This window comes from Etheostoma cragini, chromosome 2 (genome assembly GCF_013103735.1).
Source record: "Etheostoma cragini isolate CJK2018 chromosome 2, CSU_Ecrag_1.0, whole genome shotgun sequence".
Classification (NCBI taxonomy): Eukaryota; Metazoa; Chordata; class Actinopteri; order Perciformes; family Percidae; genus Etheostoma; species Etheostoma cragini.
Genome location: NC_048408.1, coordinates 13,921,706 through 13,944,150, shown reverse-complemented (window position 1 = coordinate 13,944,150; position 22,445 = coordinate 13,921,706). Strand labels below are relative to the sequence as shown.

At 38.6% G+C, this 22,445-nt stretch overlaps 3 protein-coding genes across 5 annotated transcripts in view; 1 reads left to right on the top strand and 2 right to left on the bottom strand.

Annotated features, from left to right (window-relative positions):
* Positions 1–1,574: 1,574 nt before the first annotated feature.
* slc22a7b.1 (solute carrier family 22 member 7b, tandem duplicate 1) lies at positions 1,575–6,765 on the bottom strand. 2 transcript variants are annotated; one of them, XM_034889968.1, is made up of 10 exons: positions 6,291–6,765; positions 6,090–6,193; positions 4,643–4,797; positions 4,165–4,333; positions 3,827–3,950; positions 3,632–3,741; positions 2,513–2,727; positions 2,218–2,326; positions 1,802–2,008; positions 1,575–1,717 (listed from the first exon to the last, which is right to left on the bottom strand). In XM_034889968.1, the coding sequence occupies exons 1-10, from the start codon at positions 6,669–6,671 to the stop codon at positions 1,678–1,680; spliced, it is 1,614 nt and encodes a 537-aa protein (XP_034745859.1). In that variant the 5' UTR covers positions 6,672–6,765; the 3' UTR covers positions 1,575–1,677. The 2 variants fall into 2 exon arrangements, with proteins under 2 accessions (XP_034745859.1, XP_034745850.1); XM_034889959.1 differs by having other exon boundaries at positions 1,575–1,720; positions 6,291–6,764.
* Positions 6,766–10,456: 3,691 nt separating this feature from the next.
* LOC117955454 (solute carrier family 22 member 7-like) lies at positions 10,457–14,040 on the bottom strand. Its single transcript, XM_034889982.1, has 10 exons — positions 13,470–14,040; positions 13,217–13,320; positions 12,820–12,974; positions 12,523–12,691; positions 12,307–12,430; positions 12,081–12,190; positions 11,294–11,508; positions 11,103–11,211; positions 10,783–10,989; positions 10,457–10,523 (listed from the first exon to the last, which is right to left on the bottom strand). The coding sequence occupies exons 1-10, from the start codon at positions 13,848–13,850 to the stop codon at positions 10,490–10,492; spliced, it is 1,608 nt and encodes a 535-aa protein (XP_034745873.1). The 5' UTR covers positions 13,851–14,040; the 3' UTR covers positions 10,457–10,489.
* Positions 14,041–14,668: 628 nt separating this feature from the next.
* The window catches only part of synpo2b (synaptopodin 2b), a 12,142-nt gene continuing 4,365 nt past the window's right edge, over positions 14,669–22,445 (top strand). The window contains exons 1-3 of one of the 2 annotated variants that reach the window (XM_034889587.1): positions 14,669–14,841; positions 18,426–19,135; positions 19,989–22,048. In XM_034889587.1, coding sequence (XP_034745478.1) covers positions 18,469–19,135; positions 19,989–22,048 — 2,727 coding nt within the window. In that variant the 5' untranslated portion in view covers positions 14,669–14,841; positions 18,426–18,468. Of the gene's footprint in view, positions 14,842–18,425; positions 19,136–19,988; positions 22,367–22,445 lie in introns of both variants that reach the window. The other variant, XM_034889598.1, reaches the window with a different exon arrangement.

Sequence of the window (22,445 nt, the reverse complement as noted above, 5' to 3'; positions counted from 1 at the left end):
ATGAAGCAACTGCTCTTGCGTTAACTTTATAGACTTAGATTCTGCATATTGTACACCTTCTTTTGTGCTCCCTCTAGCTCTTACTGAATGTTTACTATTTTTTTTGTTATCATACTTGTGTTGGTTTCTCAATAGGGTCCAGAAAAAGGGGGACAGTTGCCATTGTAGCATAAATGCTTTCATTTATATTTAAAATGGCGTACAGTTGAACAAAACTTAAGTGAAGTATTACCTACGAGCCAAAACAAATGTGATACTTTATTTTTTTAGGCTCGTAGGTAATACTTCACTCACACACAAACTACTTGTTGGAGCCGTAATAAGTGAAATGTATTAATTTCAATGTAAACACAAACAAGATAATTTGTGTTAACTTTATTTTTCTATTTTATTTCTAAATTGTAAAATTCTATTTTGGACTTTAAATCTGGAGAAATAACTGTTAGAATAATTTTCTATAACATGGCAACCTCCGCTCCTCCTCCTAATTAGGTCCCCTTCACAGGTATAATGTTGTGTGAGTTGCTGGGTTCTTTTTGTTTACCAAGTGGACAGAAAACACATTGTAGTGTACACATTGTGATCATTTATTAGTAAAAGTTTAAGTTTATGTTTAAAGTCACCCCAGGAGAATTTATTATCATTATATTGGCGTAATAAATCTCTGCGAGTGCTTGTGTACCATACGAGCCACATCCTTCTCAAAAATGTGACTAAGGAAAATAAGATAAGTGAAGGAGTCCACTTAATCAAATCCTTTATCAATCAAATGTTTATTTACCTACCAATGATTCACAAATAATTACTAAAGATATAAATTAATAAATGATTGCAATGCGGCATGAATAGATGAGTACAAAACTAGGCAATTTATGAATGAATGAATGATGTATGCCAGATAAAACAGTGAATGCTATCTTGGCAAGATGGATAAATTTATGGGCCCATGGGAGACTACTATGCACTAAGTGGATGAAAACTTGAACCCGTCATGCCCTACCTCACTATACTTGACTGTCTGACTATTTGTACCTCACAACATACTGTACAATCATGCATACATAAGTATCTTCACAAACTGCTTTTACTGTCACTACTGCAATACCTCACTTTATGCTTATGTTTATTAGTCTGTTATTGCAGTACATGTTTGTACCTTGTGTGTAGTCTACATGTTTGCTTCACTTTCAATGAGTGTTGCATCATTTATCTTTTTGTTATGGAGAAAAACACAATTCTGTTCCTCTGTGAACTTCACTGCACTTTACACAATCAATCAATCAATCAATCAATCAATCAATATTTATTTATGTAACACCTTCCAGCAAACAACAGTTTGTCCAAAGTGCTTTACATTAAACCAAGAATAAACAAACACAACATTCAATAAACATGCAGCATGGAAAACAGAAAAACAGATAAAGTCTTTTTTTAAATTGAATGGATGCACCTTAGGCAGCTAACAGTGTGTTGGAGAAGTAAGAGATATGCCTGAAATAACAAAACAAATCACACACTTCAAAAAAAATATTCCACACATTTATTAAAAAATATTATACAGGTTGTGGTTATCTGAGAAACACTTGTTTCTTCTTTTATTATTTAAAACACATTACCACCACGGACATGCCCTACAACTCAAGGCCAAGTGCCTTTTGGTTGCAATGAAGAAATTATTTAGGGTTGAGATTTCTCATCAGAGGTGGAGATTGATCTTCTTCTGAAACACAATAGACATTTTCACGTCACAATTTAAATTTTACCTGAATGTTTGGATGCAATTCAAATGAAGGCCCATTACCTTGTGTGTTCCACATCCTCAATAGTCTCTGGTAGACGAATGTTTTGTGTCTCAGCAAGAAAAAAAGCTGACAGCCCTGCAGCAAAAGCCACCAGGGAGAAGATAGTACTCGGTAAATGGCCCCACACTTCTTCAAGAAGCATGATCAGAGGGGAAACAGACACGCCTACACGGCCCATGAAGGAGCAGTAACCCAATCCATTTTGCCTGCATAAGCAAAAATGCAACACATTTGTAACAATTAAGGACATCAGTTTCAAGATATAACTGCAAATCCTTTGAGTCTGGAACACTTACTAATGCATATCAATGTGTCAAGTCATCCAGATGTCTCAGTAAACTGTTACGCCTCTGAATACAGATACTGTTTGTAAATGTGTGCAAAATAAAAGCTCTGTACAAGACTGTTTACTGACCTCATTACTGTGGGGTAAAGCTCTGTTGTGTACAGAAATACAGTTGTAAAAGATGCCTCTGCGAACATCTTGCCCAAAGCTCCCACAGTTGTCTGAAATATTGCGTTATCTAAAAAGTTGTGAAAGGACATTTTAACCCCGCCTTGTATTATATTTGAAGTCATAATGTGTAGAATTGGACAATTCAAAACTTTTGCCTCAAAAATGCAAGTGCACTATTTTTATTCCAAGTTTAGCTTTCTCTGCTGTTGTCATCTATTCTATAGTATGCCTAAACTCACTATTGATCATTTACCTCGAGGGACAAACATGTTGCAGAATATACACAGTCCAGTCATAATGAGTGTTCCAGTCTGACTCCACCTTCGGCCAATTTTGTTCAGAGTGAAAAAGACAAATGCTTTTGCCGGAAATTCAATTGCACCGTAGATGAACTGTGTGAGATAAATGTTCACACCAAATCCAGTGACATTCAAGCTGATTCCGTAATATGTACAGGCCACTCCAAACCTGTCAACAGAGAGTAAGTAAATCATTATTGATTAAATTTCACATTTATTCCAGAAAAGATTAGTTTCCGATTGGCTAGTAGGTATCTGCAACAGGATACCCCAACAGTCAAAAGTTAAACCACTGTAAATCAGTGTGCAAGGCAGCTATGTGTAATCACAGTAAGAGTACTTTGTATCACATTACAACAAGTCAACTTGTACTGGAAAACTTGACATGGACCTAACCACCATGATACACAGTGCCTTGAATTATACCATTGTGCCGTTTCAATGACAACACGAACACACAGAACAGCTGTGTTCAAACTGTCATCCCATTTTTAAAGTCAATTTGTGTTGTCAGATTACAAATTTTTTTTCTAGGTTTTAAAGCTGAACATCTTGGTTGTTTTAAAGTGGAACTATGCAGTTTTTTTTTTACCTTAATTTGCCTTGACTGAACAGCTTTGGAATCATTGAAATGGTTATATGACTGTTTTTGGGATAAATGGTGGCCGTTTCGCTCACCCCTAGCGCCCACGAACAGAAAAAACACTCGTGCAAATTTCGACCGGCGAGCTGCTGGCCTTAGCGTCACAAAGGATTGCGTGATCTCAAATCTCATGTTGCAACAAATTGCTTCACAGCACTGCACACATATGCCCATTTAGGAACCCGCTTACAGGTTAGCGATGGAGTTTTTCACACTATTGTCATGGCTGAGCAAGCAAAAAAAAAAAACGTAGGAATGCGGGAGATTGACCGAGCGAGGAGTTAGACACAAGTAAACATAGGAGCTGCCAAACATCTATTCAGAAGCTGTAGGTGGAGCTCTATAGAAAAACCTGCAAGCAAAAAGAGAGAAAACGGCTTAAATGGCCAAAACTGCACAGTGCCCCTTTAAGTCAAATACAAAAAATTACCAAACAATGCCCGTAAGTAGAGCCAGTCTCCTCATTTTGGGGGTCCTCACAAGGTCCAAATAGGAATATGTTCTGTTTTCATTTTCTACAAGTATTACTTTGGACAGAGTCTGGAAAGTAAAAAGGAAACTTTGGTCAGAGTTGTAGTGGGTATCGATTTCTTACTAGAAGTGATCTGATTATAAGATTCTGTACCTCAGGCTTTATTTCAGCCATGAAATGCTCTCTGCCGTTGACCTTTGCACACTTACTCAAGTAGAAGTGAGCACTGTTGACCTTTCCATTACTTATCAGCCATCTGGCAGACTCGGGGAGCCACCTGCGACAAAGTTTGATTTGAAAAAAAATAAGTCACACTTTTTACTCATGAAAACTAAGTCATATTATAAATGAGAATAAGGATCTTAACACTACATAAAGTTCTTTTAAATATTCACACAGCTGGCTGGTGTTAGGGCAGCTTAATACTGAAAATAGAAATGGCAGAAAATTGCTTGATATGGCTGAAAGTTTAATTATTATTTTTTCCTTACCACCAGCAGATCATTGCCAGAAACAGGGGGGCGGTAGCTGTGGCTGTGAGGTACCTCCAGTCATTCACAAAATAGGCCAAAACAGGTAGTAGAGCAGTACAAACACTCCAGTCCATGCTTGTTAAAACACCTACTGCAGTTCGATGCTTAATATCCACCCATTCAATACCTATAAAGAACAATGACAACAACAGAAATTCATTATTTGACTATTATGGTAGACTCATTAACTTGTTTTATTATTGAAGTTTAAACAGAACATAAATATATAGTGCATTACTTCAACAAGCTGTATTTCACAAGTGACATTTACATTACAAATCTCTCACATCTGATTGAACCAATTTGGATTTATATATAATTTGAGTGTGCTATATAGTATATGTTACTTTTTCATTCTTATATTTTTTTTGCTGCAGTTTTGAAATTCTATCTTTAAAAACCAACAAAAACAAAGACATAATTGGTATCAACTCACTTAGGACTATGGTGATAATGCTTATACCAGAAAGTCCAAATCCAGTAAAGAACCTCATGACAGCAAACATGGTGAAATTATACGAGAAAGCGCTTGCAAATCCAAAGAAGGTAGTTGTCAAATAGGACACAAGAAGTGTTATTTTTCTGCCAAATCTGCAAGACAAAATAGTTATAGATAAATCTACAGAATAGATCAAGTAAAAGCACACTAGTATATTTTCAGAAGTGGGTGTGGCACACTTTATTTGGATAAACAAACAGAATTCTTCTTATAAAGTGTCCACAGTGTTTAAAATTAAAAGTTGATGGTGAAAGTGTAGGTTACGGTTAATTTGATGGTAGTAATGTCTTTATATGGTGGTCTGGGTTAGTACTCAATCGTGATAGGACCTCTACCAGGTAGTTCCAGTTAAACTGTCCGTTTACCATTCTAAATTAATTAGCTAAATTGAATAGAAAAAATCTAAATATCATGTTAACACTGCCCCTCTAAACTTGCTTTGTTTCACAGTGATCATGCCACACATGTTTTTGCTGTGCAACTCGCTACTTCAGGCTGCGGCCGACAGTACACATGGCGTGTCATTTGTTTGTGAATCTTGATATTGATCTGGGGACAATGGCTTGGCTGGGTAGCTAGCTTGTCTTGTGTCGAATGTTTGTTGCCAAACTTTTAAATTATATTTACTGATTATCAACTGTACACAGTGTTACTGACTATGACTCTTGTTAGCATAACGCTAGTTTTCTAGCTTGTAGCTGAGTCAAAGGGTTCTACAAGCTGAGGGAACTAGAAATATCTCCAGTTGCCAAGTTGTATCTAAGGTCGTTCCTATTTACTGAAGCAGTGAACAATGTTTCCAATGCATCAGAACCTTATGGGATTTTTCCAGATATTAGTCAAACCCTCAGATATTACCAGGGAAACAGTGTTATTGTTTGAAAAAAAAGGTTTTCATTGCGTAAACGTTAAAATATTTATGGTCTTAAGAAATGTTCACTGGTAAGTGACTATGGTGGGTTAATGCCCGACGAGTTGTCCATTATCAGGTAATTAGTGGGATTGCATGGCCTGATACGCTGGCCTCTCCATTGTAGATTATGACCTTATAATGGATGCCTCTTCAGGCGTTAACCTGTACGTAAAGTTGCACTTGTAAACATTTGCTTCACATTAACGTTTAGTCAGACATATTAAACACAATCTCTCATGCATAACTGATGCCTCGCACTCCACGTCAGTGATGTTAGTAAAATGTGACAATAGCAAAACAGACATCAGATACTGCACCATAGCACAGAGGCTAATGCAAACTAAAACTATAATAATATTGATACTGCAGCAAAAACAGATGTTAAATGTATAAGTTACTCTCTTGTGCATGATAAAGTATTGTAATTTTACCACACAGACCCAAACTTTTGATCATTAAAGCCATGACCACCTGTCACTAAGATAGCCAAATACTGCTGCTCCAAGCATGACCCCCATGAAGAAGATGGTGGCCGTGGCTCGGTTCACTCTTCTCTTATCACAAACCAGATCCCACTATGATGAACATAAACAAAGAGACAAAAAAGTGAAGATTGAAGTTGCTTAATTGGGATTTGTAACACTTTGTAAATAGAATAAAAGTAAAATTTACCTCTGTGGCCAGGGTAGACTTGAAGGTGCTGTGATCGTACACCCATCCGTTCTGACATGGCACTGTGGGTAGCTCAGTCATGTTGGATGAGTTGAGCAGCAGATGATATTGAGGCTCTGCAAACATCTGACAGGTGTTTGGAGTCCCATCTGCCTGGAGTGGAATACTAACAACAAGCCTCTCTGCCAGGGACAAATTCCTAAAAACACCTCCGTCATCCAGAGAGCTGATGTTGCAGTGGTGGCATGGAATAACAGCGATGAAATTATTCAGCAGAAAGTGAAAAGGCAAAGTCACACGAGGAATTACATTCAAAAGGATGGTCCTTAATTGAAATCTCCCAAAGCCATTCACCTCTGCCAGCACATTTTCAAACTTCATCTTCAGAATAGACGATACAACTCTTTCAATTCGGAGTGAAAATCAGGGAACAATATCACAAACCCACAAGATGTTTCTTTAAATGTGAGCCTCTTCAAGGCTGTTCGTTAATGGTCAGCTCAGAAAATGTGTTAAAGATAAATACAAAAGAGATTTTTTTTTTTATAAATCATTCGCTAAAAATACCAAATGTCTGTTGTCTGTTCTGTGCATGACCTTAGGGATTGCAATACTGTGCCTTGAAACAAGTCAGCTCAAAGGTTGCGTGGGAAATTTTATTAGCAGTTTTTGTTATATTTGTTGATATTCTGTTTACTTACATCAATGACATCAATAAAATAAAATAAATGCTCTACCAGAAAAAAGTAAAGCCAGTACCTGTGGCTGTCAGAGGCCAGCAATAAGCCCATCAAATCATTTCATTGCACTCTGACCGTGCACCGCGTGTAACCAGAGTTTTCCACTAGTAACAGAGTCAACATCTGTATGGCTTTTCAATGATGGCAAGTTTAGGGAGTTTAACGGTCTGATAAATGTGGCGCCATAGTTGCTTTATTTCTGTTGGACAGGTAACTATGCAAATGACTGAAAAGCTGAAAAGTTGCCAACTTTAAATTAACAACAATTGCTAACTATCAACTGCCTGTAAATGGCATAATGAATGTGCAAATTGTGATGTAACAGAGGCATGTGCCTATCTCTGATATAATACAACACATGGCCAAATAAGACTTTGGCCATTAAATGACAACATGGGTGACATTGAAAACTGATATGAATGTTTGTTGAATGTGGTAGTGTTATCAGTCTTTGACAGTAATGTAGGTGTCTTTCAAATTAATTAATTAGTGTCAGATATGAAATTATGGGTGATGTTCTTTCTAAAGGACAATCCCTGCCAAGACTGTTGAAGATTGCCATGACACAGCCTGACCTGTTAGTCAACTCTGACCTGTGTTTATAATCAACAGTCGAGAAACCTTTGGAAACACCTTTTCTTCCTTAAAGTATACATTTTATATCCACCAGGGGTGCTGTGAGTTTTGTTCGCCGCTTTTTGTCTTGCAGAATCAGGGTGAAAGCAGAGGGCTGACGTTAACTTCATGAGCCACACCTGGGCCAGGTGTTGCTGCTTACGGGCAACTGTCTTTGTAAGCAAGTACATGGGATTTTGTAGAGTTTCCTGCATGCAGGTCTCTTTGCAAGTCAGCTGGGTTTTAATGTGTACATGCCAACCGAAAGCCACATTGAGACAAAGGGGGTATTTAGGCAAGTTTCTGGTTAGTTAATTAGAGGGACAGGGATGCAGTGAAGCAGAGCTCTGGTGGCTAGTGTGTATTCTGTTTTCATCAGTTTTGGGTTGTGCATATTTGGGCAGAATATTTATTCTTAAAAAAAGTGATTGCTAGTGTGGAAGACTTTTTTTTTAGAACTCCATGAGAGGAGTCAACAAAGTGAGTTTCTTGGCCATGGCTTGGTGTCAATTGAGTCAGGAAGGCAGGAGGTGCCAAAACATGTTGGAAAGGGACTAACTGGAGGATATATTACAGTGAGTTGGTTATCTTTGAATGTTGCAGATTTAGGTAGAAAAAAAGCTCATGCCTTGGTTGGATGAGTTTTGTTGGAGCTTTGTTCCTTTTTGTCATGTGTCTTGAAAAGACATGGTTGGCTTTAGGCCTTTTTGTTTGGAGGGACCTTTTGGGTGCTACGCTTGGTTGAGTGCACATGTAAATGCCACTTCAGTGGGCTTTGGGTAGTGGTAGTTCAGAAAAAACATGGCATTTTACATGTTATGCTCTTGTCTAGCTGCAGATCACTTGTTAGACACTGGCACTTAGGGTCAGGAGGCGTAACACTGGGTGTAAATACTGACCAAAAACAGGAGACAGGCTGGCGGTGGGGAAACTCTCTAAAGCCTCACTCTCACATAACAAAAGGGACTGTCTTCTTTTACCAGATATACTTGGCTTGTGAGTTACCTCAAAGGTAGGTGATGTTGACTGAGTCTTAGCGATGACAATTGTGTTCCTAAATTCACTTTTATGGACTTGCCTTAATGCAGTAGACAGGCAGTGTGTGTTCATGTGTTTTAGGGGAGTGGCTTTGGAGGGAAGCCTGAATGGAGGGGCTGACATTATTTTGTTTAGATGCTTTGAAATCTAAACTTCTCTTGCTGGTTTCTTCAAAGTTGCCTAAGCCCTGCTTAAAGATTTAATACCGCAATGTGACATCACTGGCATAAGGTTAAAAAAGCATGCTGGTTGAAAAATGTTTGTTTGAGTGAGTTAACTTTATTGCCAATATTATACATGTGAGTTTACAATGACAATGTTCAACACAACATACTAATACAAGTTTTGTAAATTAAAATACTTTTCATAAATCATAAAGAGATGAGTAATTAAAATAAAGTACTGATGATAACATCGGCGGTGACCGGAGGATAATATCATTGGTAATGGACCTTTTTCACAGCAGACATTTTGTCTTGTCATAGTAGGAAAAGCATGGCTGAAATTGATGACCTTAACGATGGCTCAATTCCATCAAGTGTCCCAGTGAGCTATTTCAGTGACTCAGCATGCACAATGCCAGGGCCTCTCCTAAGTGGAATGCAGCCTTCATTAGTAGTTGTGCTCCTCCTACTATGACATGTCAACATGTTTTCTGTGCCCTGTAGCACCGACCAGCAGGTCAAAGTGTTTGCTTCTTCCAGTACTTGTTTATGATCAATTTACCTGCAAAACTAATGCTATTACAGTACCATCAGCCTCAAGCTGTTTGTGTTGTGCTAATTAGCAAATATTAGCACGCTAACAGAAAAAGTGAATAATGGTTAACGTTAAACCTGCCAAACATCTGCGTATAAGCATTGGTGAGCGCATGTGTCACTACCCGATGTGAGTTGAGTGCAGATGTGAGTTTCGCATGCTCATATTTAAATAGTTTTCAGGATAATGTGTCTTACTGAAATTTTTGAAATCCATAAAATAATAAACCTCATTACAAACAATATCAAGATGAAAAACAAAACAATTTAGCTACCTATGACTGATTGCTAGCGTTAGCTTAAAACACCATTCAAGTGTCAGCTTTTGTTATTTGATTGCTACCTTGTAGCCAGGAGTGAACAAATTTCATTGTATAGGTCAATTTTTATTGTATAGAGTAAAAATGGACTTATATAATTTGTTATATTGACATAAGAGAAGTCTCTTGTTAGCAACTTGTAGGCTACTTGTTGGAAAGTCACGTGTGCGCAACTCACATCGGCACTTGATTCACATCAGGTAGTGACAGCATGTTGGATTGTGTATATATGTATTATACATTAGCATTAAGCTCAAAGCACCACTGTGCCTCACTACTGCCACACAGAGCCACTAGTCTGGCTACATACTTTCAGGCTTGTTCATGTTTTTGATTACAATTTAGGCCTAAACATACAAGGAAGATTTCAGTACTTGTCTTCAAGCAAGAAGATAGATATTGTGCACTTTAAACACACAATTCCAATAAAACCAATTGTCATATTCTCATTTATTACAATTTTACTGCCAACTCCAAGTAAATTTACAGTTACATTTCTTTTTTCTTCTGGATTTTAAATGGTACACAATCTGGACAAACTGTTCCTTCAAATATTAATAGGGATTTTAACAATGCTATTATTTAAAAACAGAATTTCTTCAATCATTAAAACTTAATGAATTGCAAAACAAATGTACTTGATGTGTTGTATTGACCAGTGTCTGCAATAAAGCTGTGTATACTGTGGACAGGCAAAATATCAATGTCATTATCAATACATGTGATATTTATTGAATCTCCTCGTTCCTTGTTGATTCTGCCCTGCAATGTAAATATATTTTTAAGTTAGTTACTTAATCATGAAGGATTTTGCTGAGTTCAGGAAACAATTTTTGTTTTTGACACCTGCAAATGATTAAAACATGTCAATTATTTAAGAAGATGTTGTTGCCAAAATTTCCGTGACCCACTTAGCCCTTGCTGGCTTGACCGGATTATTCTTTAGCAATTTCAGAGAGGTGGCTAATGGTTTACTGTAGCTTTAATATTGAATTCAATTTCATCTTCCGTTCTTCTTTACCTTGGTTTCTCAATATCCTCAATGTACTGTGGCAGTCTGGCATTTAATGTTTCAGGCAGGAGGTAAGCCACTAGACCGGATCCAACCGCCATTGCGCAAAAAGTGACTGTAGGGAGGAGATGCCACACGTCCTCCAATAGCATGATAAGTGGAGATATGGCCACGCCAAGCCTTGCCATAAAAGAGGTGTAGCCTAAACCATTTTGTCTAAAATAACAAGATGCTAAGGTCAATGCAAACCTGAAGTAAATGTAGTCACAGCAGAATAGAACATCATTGTCTGAGGTCCAACTGGCTTCATGAGTTTGTTGTTGACTAACCGTACAACTGTAGGATAGAGCTCAGTTGTGAAGAGGAATATGATTGTGAATGTGGCCTCTGACATGGATTTTCCAAGGACAGCCACAACAGTGCGAATGACCCACCTATCTGAGGGGAAATGTTTAGATATTTGATCAAGTTAATTCTCACGTGTTAAAAAAAAAAATTGATTTAATAAAAATAAAATAACCTTTTGCAACAAACATGTTGATGAAGAGACAGAGACCAGTTAGCAACAGTGCTCCTGTCTGGCCAGACCTTCTGCCGACTTTCTCCAGGAAGAAGTACACACCAATCTTCATTGGCATTTCGATGGATGCAAATATGAATTGTGTGAGGTATGGGTTTAGTCCAAACCCAGTGATATTTAGACTTATCCCATAATATGTAAACGCAACTCCATACCTAGAAATGGGAATAAAGCAATGAATCGTTCTGTATTGACAGGCTAATTTTAAACTTAGGGTGATAAGTGCAAGGCCTTGACTGAAAAAACATGGCTATTACAGTATAACAGACAGCAGTGAGCTTAGCCTCACAATTACAATGTGTTATATTTGGTATCATCAATCATCCTTTTAATATTAGAAAGATAATTATCAATAATTTACATTCACCGGAATTTAATTTATGCCACTAACACTAATATGCGAATTTGCTTTGTTTCTGAGGGTTAGATGAGAAGATTGATACCTCTCACCCACAGCGCTACAAACTGTTATTAGCTTAGCTTGAGGCTCATGTAATTCATACACCAACCGAAATTTAGAAGCAACAATTTGTGGTTTTAGAAGGAGGTGAGAGGGTTCTGGTAAGCGTACATTTTAAGTTATCCCCTTCCAGTCTTTATGCTACGCTAAATTGATTTCCTCCTTGCTCCTGCTCTGTATTTAATGCTTACACATGAGAGAAAACAAGCATATTTCCTAAAATACTAAACTCTTCTTTTTAACCCATCTTATATAATTGACACTTACCATACTATTCCCAAGCAAATAGAACGTTTTCTAATATTTGGGGTCTTGAAAAGATCCACAAAAGTATACTTCTTGTCTTTTGTTTCACTCTGTGCAGATGCCAATAATTCCTAGGAGAGAGTAAACACAATCAAACTGTTCATTCACAACACTTCTGCACTTTCTCATAGTTTTTTTCTTCTCTACATCACTGTGACATTGTCACATCACCAATGTTAAAATGTACCGTTGGTGTGATGGTGGCCATACACTTGGTTCTATTGTTCATTTTGGCACATTGCATTATGTAATGATAAGCAGCGTCTGCCTTCTCATTTGCCAGGAGCCACCTTGCAGACTCTGGAAGCCACCTAAAGCGACAAATGTGAGTTCAGTGTCTCATTGACTTCTGATCGGATTCAGTTTTTCATGCTGCAAAGTGTAAAATAAGAAACTATAATACCTCCAAGCCATGATGGACAGTATCAAGGGTGAGGTCACTGCCACAATGAGCAGCCTCCACTGATTAACACTGTATGCCATTCCAACCAGAATCCAGTTACCAAGTGTCCAATCCAGGCTAATAATTACACCTGAGAAGGTCCTGTGTTCAATGCCAAACCACTCAACATCTGGGGAAACGTCAGCACAGATATGAATAGATTAAACATTTTTCACGTATTCAAACTGAAACCAACTCTGAAAAAAGACTAAACATAATGTACTTCCTCATCTCTGTTTTTAGCATTAGCCTACTTACTTAGAACAATAGAGATGATACTAACTCCTGCGAGTGACATCCCCGTAAAAAACCTCAAGACGACAAACATAACATACGATGTAGAGAATGCACTCAGGACTGCAAAAGTCAGGGACGACAAATAAGACACCAACAGCAGCGGCCGTCGTCCAAACCTTTTCATGAATAGAAAATGTTAAAAGCAATGATTGTGTTCAAAACAATTGACATGTCTCTCTTGAATCAAGCTGTAAATGGTGCCTGCAGCAGAGCACAATATATCTTGTTTGGATCTCTAGTCTAGGTCATACTTTACTGGAACCTACATTTTCCTAGATTTCTCTTGAAATGCCCCTTTAAACTTATTTGTCATCTGTTACAGAAAAGTGCAGTTGGACATACTGTGTCTTTTCATTACCTGTCACTGAGAAACCCAAATAAAGGGGCTCCAAGCATAACACCAATGAAGAAAATAGTGGCTGTTGCCTTGTTCATCCCTTTTCTGCTGCACACAAGATCCCACTACAAAGAGAGACATGGAAAGCATTGAAATAAGTAATTTTTCAATTGTCGATGTTGGAAGTTGAACTTTTAGAAGTAGCCAACATTTGATTAAAACATAGACCTACATTGCATGAAATATTACTGTCCAATTTATTGAAGACACTTACCTCAGTTGCCAAAGTAGATTTGAATGTGCTGTTGTCATACACCCATCCATTCTGACACTGAAAAGTAAATGCATCCTCACTATTGTTTGAGCCTGACAGATGTTGATATTGGGGCTTTGAAAACATTTGACAGGAGCTCGGAGTCCCATCCTGCTCTGCCGGAACTCCAACAGCCAGTTTCTGTTCCTGAGTCAAATTCCTGAAGATGTCTCCATCATCCAGAGCAGTGATGTTACAGTGATGAGGGGGAACAGCTGCCATGAAGTTATTCAGCAGGAAATGACATGGCATAGTAATTCGAGATAACATCTGAATCAAGACCAGCTTGATTTGGAATTTTCCAAATCCATTAATTTCTGAAAGTATGTTGTCAAATTTCATTTTGCTCCTGTACTTTCAGACTCCACAATAAGCTAAATGTTCCTGCAGTGAACTGAATTTAGGTGGCACTGACTTAAAAAAAGTCAAATCAAGACACATTTACCAGCACCAAGTTAAACATTGTTTTCCAAAAAAGAGTGATACAGTTACTCCATCATGAATCTGTTACATTCTATTCTGTTGAAACTTTGAACCTTGCCTGTTTTCATCTGACTTCGTATCTTAAATTTGTTTGCTGTTTCCCTCCAAAACAACTATTAAATGAATAAATAAGGGGACTATAAAATGTAATCTAACGAAATGAGATTTGAATGTGTTTGTCAGTGTCCACTGCAGCTTTAGTAGTGTAGTTTTTCCATTCCCACATTACTTCTGCAAACCTCAGTTTCAAACTCAAATTAAGTTCCATGTACGGACTTTCTGTCAAAGAACAGTAGTCTTACCTCATCTGTTTACTGTGCAGCAGCTTTATAATGTGTCATTTTACCCCAAATTCTATTAACCCTATTTCATAATGCAGTTTGACAGATATGATCAAATGCTTGTTAATGCAACTTTTAACTGTAGTGGTTGAAAATCAACATGTAGTACATCTGCAGTTTTTTCATTTCATCCAGTAAGTTATTGTTAAATAAAAGTATAACAGCTACACAGACACCAAGCTGAAAGCACATTTCAAATCACTCTAAAACATCTTCAGTTATCTTCATTATGTCCACGTGCTGCAGCTGCATGATGCTGTCCGAGCTGTGTCTAAAGGGGGTTGGGGGCAGGATGTCTGTTTAAATATGGTAGCGTGCATACATACATGGATGATTAGCAAAGTGGTAGAACCTGAACATCTGCAGACCACATGTGCTCAGATTCTCTTTTCTACAGTCATGCAGGGAAATCAGCAGGATGTGAAGTCTACAATGCTGGATATCAACTCATGAGTCTTTTTTGTAGACAAACTTTTTCATCTTTTACAGTTGCTTCAAGGATGATTGCTGTAAGTAATGGACGGTGTTTGGCAAGTGTATCCTTACTTCCTTGATCCTCCTTCAATCTTTTAATAGCAGCTTTCTTCAAAGCCAAGCCATATCTCTTTATTACACTCACCCTTCTGCTTTTTGATCTTTTAAAAGTCTGTCTGTTTTTGGCTTTGATTGACACCCATATGTGATTGAGGAACAGGCTAAGTTTTATACCAGAGAGTGTTTTATCCCTTTCAAAAAAAGAATTCTAGGATTCTCTCCTTTGTCAGAAACTATTAAACAGTACGATGAATATCTCTAATTGCTGCTGTTTGTACTTACTGATTGAAGCATTCGGTCAATATTTGTCTAAGCTGTGTATTCAATTAATTGTGTTTGCTAAGGCTCTTGATGTGAGTAATATTTTAGTTGTGGAGGCTGTTTGACTTTGGCATGTTTCTAATTAGTGGTTAAAATAAGGCTGTCTAATTGTGTATGGAAACATCTAATCCGCTAGGGGTCATCCCCCAGATCAAGAGTTAACTCATTTGTCAAGGATGCTGACTGCCTGTTTCCATGGCAATGAGTCAACATACTGAAGTTAATGCCATACTAGGAAACAGAAACTCCTGTCGCACCAAAGTAAGGTTTGATGATGGTTCAGTGTTAAAATGAAGTGGAACCAAGTGTGAAGAGAAGCTGGGCATGGGACGGAGAGTCCAAGAGTCTGTACCTTTAAGTAATCCTGGAGCTGCATATGCCATAGGCCTCTTTAGGCCTTTAGTATAGTAACTATTGCAATTAATCTGAGGCTTCAACAACCTTCAATCCAGAAATGTTGTACCACACAAAGCCATGCCACATGCTGCAAATGACAAATGTGTACATGAAATGTAAATGCCAGCATATCACCATTACAAAAAAAATGGTCATCCAATACTTAATCTGGGAGATATTAAAAATCTCCTATGCCTAAAATGATGCCTAATTGTAAAAATGGCTGTAAACTCAATCGGTTAAATGACTGGCCTCATGACTGGCCTTCTTATCTTGCAAAGTTACAGTGTTTATTCCTACACAGGACCAGCCAATGAATCAATATAATAATTTGTTTAAAAATAGTTTTTAAATTACAAAAGAAACGCAAGCTACTAAAAGTACAAGTTTTGATTTATTTTTTTTGACAAAAAGTTTCTCTAAAAAAATTGGTTTGACAGGATTAATTACAACTGGTTTAAAATTATGAAATATAGATGCTTAGAACAGGTTTAAATTAATGTAGGTAAATGATTCCGTTGGTAATGGTGGTCTTTGGATGGTAATGTCAATCTGTCTTTTCACTTTCCTAATGCTTTGTTCAAGATTGGTTCAGATTGTCAGTGAATTCATTTATCCACAATGGATGATTCCTCATATTGACCTTTATCTGAAATCTAGTGCTACAATGAAGTCCTCTTGTACTAAAGAATTATCTAAAATGGCAGATTGACATTAAATTTCACGCATTCATTTTGGACACTGCTTTTGTAAAGAACCACTCTTGGGGCAAAAATCAAGAACTCGATTTTGACATCACTGCCTTTCCTCTAGCATCCCCCTCAGGACAAACCTTTACCCACTGATCCAAGTATTTCTAAGAATCTAATAATAGTAACATCATTTCTGTTTGTTCTGTCCAACACTTGTGTTTTGTGACTTTACAACTAGTACTAGTTTTTAACTTTGAGTGCTGTAGATTACATTTTGCTGTTTCCTGGTATGAATTTAGGACTACATGTTGTCTCTGAGTGCCTTTAGTTAAATTAGTGCAGTGCCTATTTGGAACGGGGTGATTGCTTGCAGCTTTCTTTCCCCCAAAGCACTCAATACCCAGCTGTACACTTACGAATGAGTACATCTACTTCAGAGTGAAAATTGGAGATTATACAGTTAAAATAAGATGCATTATCATTCATTGCAAGGTCTACCTTAAACAGAACAATTTAAGTACATTCTACCTCTGCCAATACCAACATTGACAACTCAATTAGTTATATAATTACATTTTGGTCAACGTTTTAGTCATTACTTTTAGTTTGAATTTTGTCAGCTATTTCTTTTAATCTGAGTTTATTTCTGTGTTAAATGTCCTTTCAGATTATAGGGAACATTTCAATTAATCTAATCTTGCCAAAACCAAATACTTTGTCATTTTAGCCGGACTCATTTCACGTAAAATTTTATCTGATTTATGTTATCCTTACCTGATACAAAACAGAGTTGCCTGTTATGCTGTCACTAGCCTACAGTCAAAAACTATTTAGCGAGTTAACAGCGAACAGGTTAAATCTGCACAAAGTAATTCTGACGTTCAGTAGCCTTTAAGATATGACCAGACTGCAATGTGAACTAATGAACATGTGCATTGTAGCCTCTGACCTTTTTCATTTACACATTATAATATGTTACTTACACAGCTGTATTAGGTATTTATGTTATTAGGTATGTTTTTTTAATTATACATCTTATAACCTGTCTGGTGATCAGGAGGGGAATTGGTGTAAGTCATTTTTTACAGTGTTATGGCGCTGCCTTCTGGTGGATGTCAGGAAATGTGTTTGAGAATAGAAAGGGTGTTGTGTGCCCTGTTGGAGTTTTCCAAACAGAAGCAGACTGTCCTTTGTTCTGAACCCTGGTTTAGGTTAACATTGTAGGCACTAACATAAATAATTTCAACAGGATGTCAATATTGCCTTTTCCAGTTTTACATGAGGTTATGACTGCCCCATTTCTTGTTCATATCTATATACTAATCTGAAAAGTAAAAAAAAAAGCTGAAAGCTGCTGAGTTTTATGTCCCTTTTGCCTAAAATAACTGATTGGATGAAGAAATGTTTAAAGCTGTTTTTTTATCATTTGTTTTGATACATTAACTGATTATCAGAATCATTTGAGGAAATACATTGGTTGTATATTTGATAGATCATGCTGCCAGAATTCGACTTCAGTAACACAACAAACACAAACGTAAGTGAGAGATGGGGACATCTTTAGTATTTCTGCTATGTATAAAACAAATAGTCTCTCAGATTTAGTTCTTACATGGAGATGCTGATTGTAGTGCTGATATTTGTTGTGGTGATGGATGAGAACAGCAGAGGGAAAGAAACCTTACTGTATAAACAGGAGTTTGGAAAACAGCCACCCACTTGCTTTGCTTATCCCCTTGGATGTGAATGCTGTTTCCCCCTTGACATTACATACCATTCCATTTAGAGCTATGGCAGCCCTGATGCAAGTGCCAAAGAAAAGCTGCACTTCCTATTGGGGATAGGAATAATTCAGACAATTACATGGTAGTATGAAACATAACAAAGTGTAATAATGCTGACATATCTTGATCTGAATAATGAACACTTAAGGGAAAGGAGTTTATAGTTATAACTGTTAAAATTTGAACATTTTGGCAAATAATCAAAGTATTTACTTTGAAAGAAATCTAGTGATTGTACTCATAGTGTTAGTCCAGGTGGAGATTATTTTCAGGGGTGTTTAACATAGATACCATGGAATTTTGAAAGTGTTCTAAAATGTCTAACTATTTTTAATGTCTCCTTGGCCTTTTTTTGTCTTAATGAAGGTATTATTGGTGTTACCCAGGATATTGTGAAACAGCATCAGAGATGGAACCAGAAGCTGAAGACCCAGACAACAATGATAACTTGGTCCCTTGGTCAGGTTCAGATGGTTCGCGGGAACTTTGTGAGTCTTACAATGAAGATGATGCCATTGATGCAGAGTACCCTTTAGACCCTCTACCTGCTCACATCCCAATGTCAGAGTCCCCAGAAAGCCTTCAGTCACAAGACTGGGAGTCTGCAGGTGAGCAATATTCCTTGCCTGAACTCAGCGGAAGTGAAGAAAATGTTTCATACCAAGAAGAGGATGATGACCTTAGTGAATTAAGAGAGTCCATTACAGAGTCTCCTCACTTCGAACCCTCACCAACATCACAGTCACAACACCGACAGCACCCTGAGTCAGAGCCTCACGCCGGCCAGATATCAAGGCTGCATTCCCGGTCATCTTCCTCCTCTCTTGGTTGTGCAGCTGATATGACCCTGGCCTTGACCCTGACCACAGAGAAGCCTCTGGGAGCCAGTAATAGGCAGGGCCCAGGGACTAGGAACAGGAGGGTTGAATCATCAGAGGAAGGAGGGAGTTGTGAAGCACCTCCTGCTTCTATCTTCTTTGGAATTTCAGACGAAGTTGCTGAGCAGGCAGAGAAGTGGAACTCGGAGGCTAACACAGATCTGTGCAGACCGGACAGACACAGGGCAAGGTCCACACGTAAGTATCTATTTTCTAACCTCACTTGTTTAATTCCAGTGGACACATGCAGCTAGTACTGCAAACTGTACAGCATATACTGCATCTTTTTATTAATTTGAATGATATATGAGTTAATAATACATATGATATCATTTTGTGTTTTCTTGCTTGAGGCATAAGTTTACTTTTGATAAAGATCTTAAATTGAATTTTCTGCCTGTAATTATTATTGGTGTTATAAAAAGACTTAATTTAATCGATAAATGACATGTGCAATGCACTATAAGTGCTAGTTATTTTCATGGTGTAACGTGGGGTCTATTTGAGGTGGACTTACAGGGAGAATTCCCATGGCTTTAATAGTCAGAGCAGGATAATAATAAATTATGACCATATGATGAGCCTGGCAGAAAAAAAAATTGACAGACACCAGCATGTGTCACCCCGGCCTGTCACCCGATCCCTTTTCCAATCGTAAGACTTGACGGCAATGGAAAGTGAGCTTCTCACTTTTCTTGCCTTGTGGACCCCCCCTAAGTTAGCTGTAAGTAAATATCATGCTTTTATTAGTGTGCCCGCTTCAGCAGGGGCAACTTTAATATTTATCTTAGATATTCTTGCGCTTGCTTCAAATAATAATAATAATGGTTGGTTTATGTTCAAACTAGATCAAATAAGTACTGTACCAACAAAAAAAACTAATGTCAAGACCAATCCATGATTTGACTTTACTGAGCATTGATCAGTTAAACACTGTAGCTTTGTAAATGTTAACTATTTAACAATATATCCTAATGAAATACTGTGTATACATTTTCACTCCCTCCCCTCCCTTTTCTCCTCACTGTCCCTCTCTCTTCCTTTTTCTCAGAGCTCAATCACAACGAGAGCCAATCAGAAAGAAACGTCAAGGAGACTAAGTCCAAATGTAAGCAAATTGCTCGGCTTCTAACAGATGCACCCAACCCTCGAAATAAGGGAGCCTTGCTGTTTGAAAAACGCCGCCAGAGGGTCAAGAAGTATACACTTGTGAGTTACGGGACTGGTGAGAACAAGCTTGACAGCAAAGGCCAAATAGAGGAGGAAACTGAAGTCCGATCAGCTGGTTATAACTTTGTTGCAACAAGTGAATCTGACTTAGAAGAGGAGTATTGTGTTCATCACCAGCAGCGAAATTTCAATCTGAATTGGGAAAGAGTTGGAGAAATGGAAGCACTACCAGAAACAAAAGGAAAGGGTGTCATGATGTTTGCTCAACGCCGCAAACGGATGGATGACATTGTGTCAGAGCATGAAGAACTGAGGAATAAAGGATTACCTGTGGAGACATTAACAGAGCCTGAACGTACAGAAGTTCAGAATATGTATGACACTGAGGAAATGTACGTGTTTACTGATCAGGCCAACTACATGGATGCAAATCTCCAGCAGCATGTAGAACAACAACCGAGTCTTCAACAGATGCACCACCTGTCCAATGTGCCAAAACCCTTGGTGCCAAACAGAACTGCGAAGCCTTTCCTTGGATTTCACGTCAGCACAACTGTTCCTGCCTTGCCCGGTGGCGTTCCTTCAATGACAAAGAAGCACGAACCGAGATTTAGAGTACCTGTTCCTATTAACACTCACCCGCAAGTTTGGTCCCCAACTGGAGACATTATAGCCTCAAGAGATGAGCGAATATCTGTACCAGCGATAAAGACGGGCATCCTACCAGAGTCTAAAAGGAAAGCCACTAATAAACAGCTATCCATGCTTGCACAAGGATCACATCTTCACCTTCAAAACAAAGGTGAAAGGAGGTCTTATATTGAGACAGAGGAAGACTGTTTTAGTCTAGGTGCTGAAGCTTGTAACTTTATGCAACCCAGAACAATAAAACTCAAGAATCCCCCTCCAGTTGCCCCAAAACCTACAATTAACCCATCCTGCCCACCTTGGATGGGAAGGCGCCCCTCTGGCGAGCCCTGTATTCCACCAAGAAGTCCGGTTTCACAACCTTCTCAAAGTCCTGTCATGACTGATAGTCAGCATTACTTACAGCAGCAAGATTGGGCGCAGCCTCAACAGATGGGAAACCACTGGGCACCAAATCAAACTCAGGCAACACTTCAAACACCTGCCAATGCCTGGGTTCCTGTCAACTCTTCTCAGCTTCATCTTCAGCCAACCACAAATAGCTGGAGTCAACAGCTGTCACAATCCCCTGTGAGTATGCAGGCCCGCAGTCCTACTCACAGCCCACATCACACACCTTCACCCTCAAGGAATAAGTTGGACAGTGCTCCAAACTCGGTTGCCTCTTACCCTCCACAAGCAGAGAAGACAAACACCTATGCAACAAAAGCATCACAGGCTTCTCCAGACGGTCGAGTCTCAGGCAGAGGTATTGTTCGGGCGCATGATGGTCCAACCATGGCAGGAAAAGGTGCAGAATTATTTGCCAAAAGACAGTCCCGTATGGAGAAGTTTGTTGTTGATGCTGAAACGGTGCAAGCTAACAAAACAAGATCCCCCTCCCCCACATTGTCACTCCCCAACTCCTATAGGTATTCTTCCATTGTTCGTGCCCCGCCTCCTTTATCATATAATCCTCTTCTTGCTCCTTTCTACCCTCCATCAGCAGCCAAGCAAACCCCTTCCACAAGCCCCAAAATCAAGCCTAAGACCAAAGCCAAACCTAAAGCAGCCCCAAAGCACCTCAACCCCTTAGATATTATGAAACATCAGCCGTATCAGTTGGACGCGTCACTGTTCAAGTATAATGCAGTCCCTGAGGGCAAAAGCCCCAGCCCCAAACCAACTCCAGCATCGAAGTTTGAAGTTATCAAAAACCTTAAACATAGATCAGACCCTTCTCATTCTCCTACTAATGCCTCTGAGCTTGTTGTTCAGAGCAAGGCAGATGTCCCCTCTAAGTCTCCTGTATCGGTAAGTTCCCAAAATTCTTCTGTGCGCCAAAACACAAGATCAGCTAAGCCTCTTGCAACTGAAAAGCGCTTGGATGCAAAGCATGCTGTCACACCTGCAACCCATCATATAACCAACAAGCAAGCACCAAGCGCCCGACCTGCAAGTGCATCCTCGCAGCATTCATCTATTGGTGACAGCATAGCTTCAGCTTTTTCTCCTGCATCTCTTATTAGTAGAGGCGCACGTCAAATGGCACCTCGCCCAAAGTTTTCTGCTAAGAAGCCAATGGTGACAGGCAAACAGTGGAAGCCTGTTACTATGCTTCATTAGCTCTTGCACTGTACAGTGGGTACGGAAAGTATTCAGACCCCTTTAAATTTTTCACTCTTTGTTTCATTGCAGCCTTTTTCCAAAA

What these genes read in the sequence shown, in the direction of transcription:
- LOC117955454 (XM_034889982.1), bottom strand. Translation starts at nt 13,850, where the DNA reads ATGAAATTTGACAACATACTTTCAGAAATTAATGGATTTGGAAAATTC. An exon ending in CTGTCCATCATGGCTTGGAG is followed by an intron (nt 12,431 to 12,522) that starts GTATTATAGTTT and finishes TTGTCGCTTTAG; the next exon opens with GTGGCTTCCAGAGTCTGCAA. An exon ending in TGGCCACCATCACACCAACG is followed by an intron (nt 12,191 to 12,306) that starts GTACATTTTAAC and finishes ACTCTCTCCTAG; the next exon opens with GAATTATTGGCATCTGCACA.
- slc22a7b.1 (XM_034889959.1), bottom strand. Translation starts at nt 6,671, where the DNA reads ATGAAGTTTGAAAATGTGCTGGCAGAGGTGAATGGCTTTGGGAGATTT. An exon ending in CTGGCAATGATCTGCTGGTG is followed by an intron (nt 3,951 to 4,164) that starts GTAAGGAAAAAA and finishes ACTTTGTCGCAG; the next exon opens with GTGGCTCCCCGAGTCTGCCA. An exon ending in TGGCTGAAATAAAGCCTGAG is followed by an intron (nt 3,742 to 3,826) that starts GTACAGAATCTT and finishes TTTACTTTCCAG; the next exon opens with ACTCTGTCCAAAGTAATACT.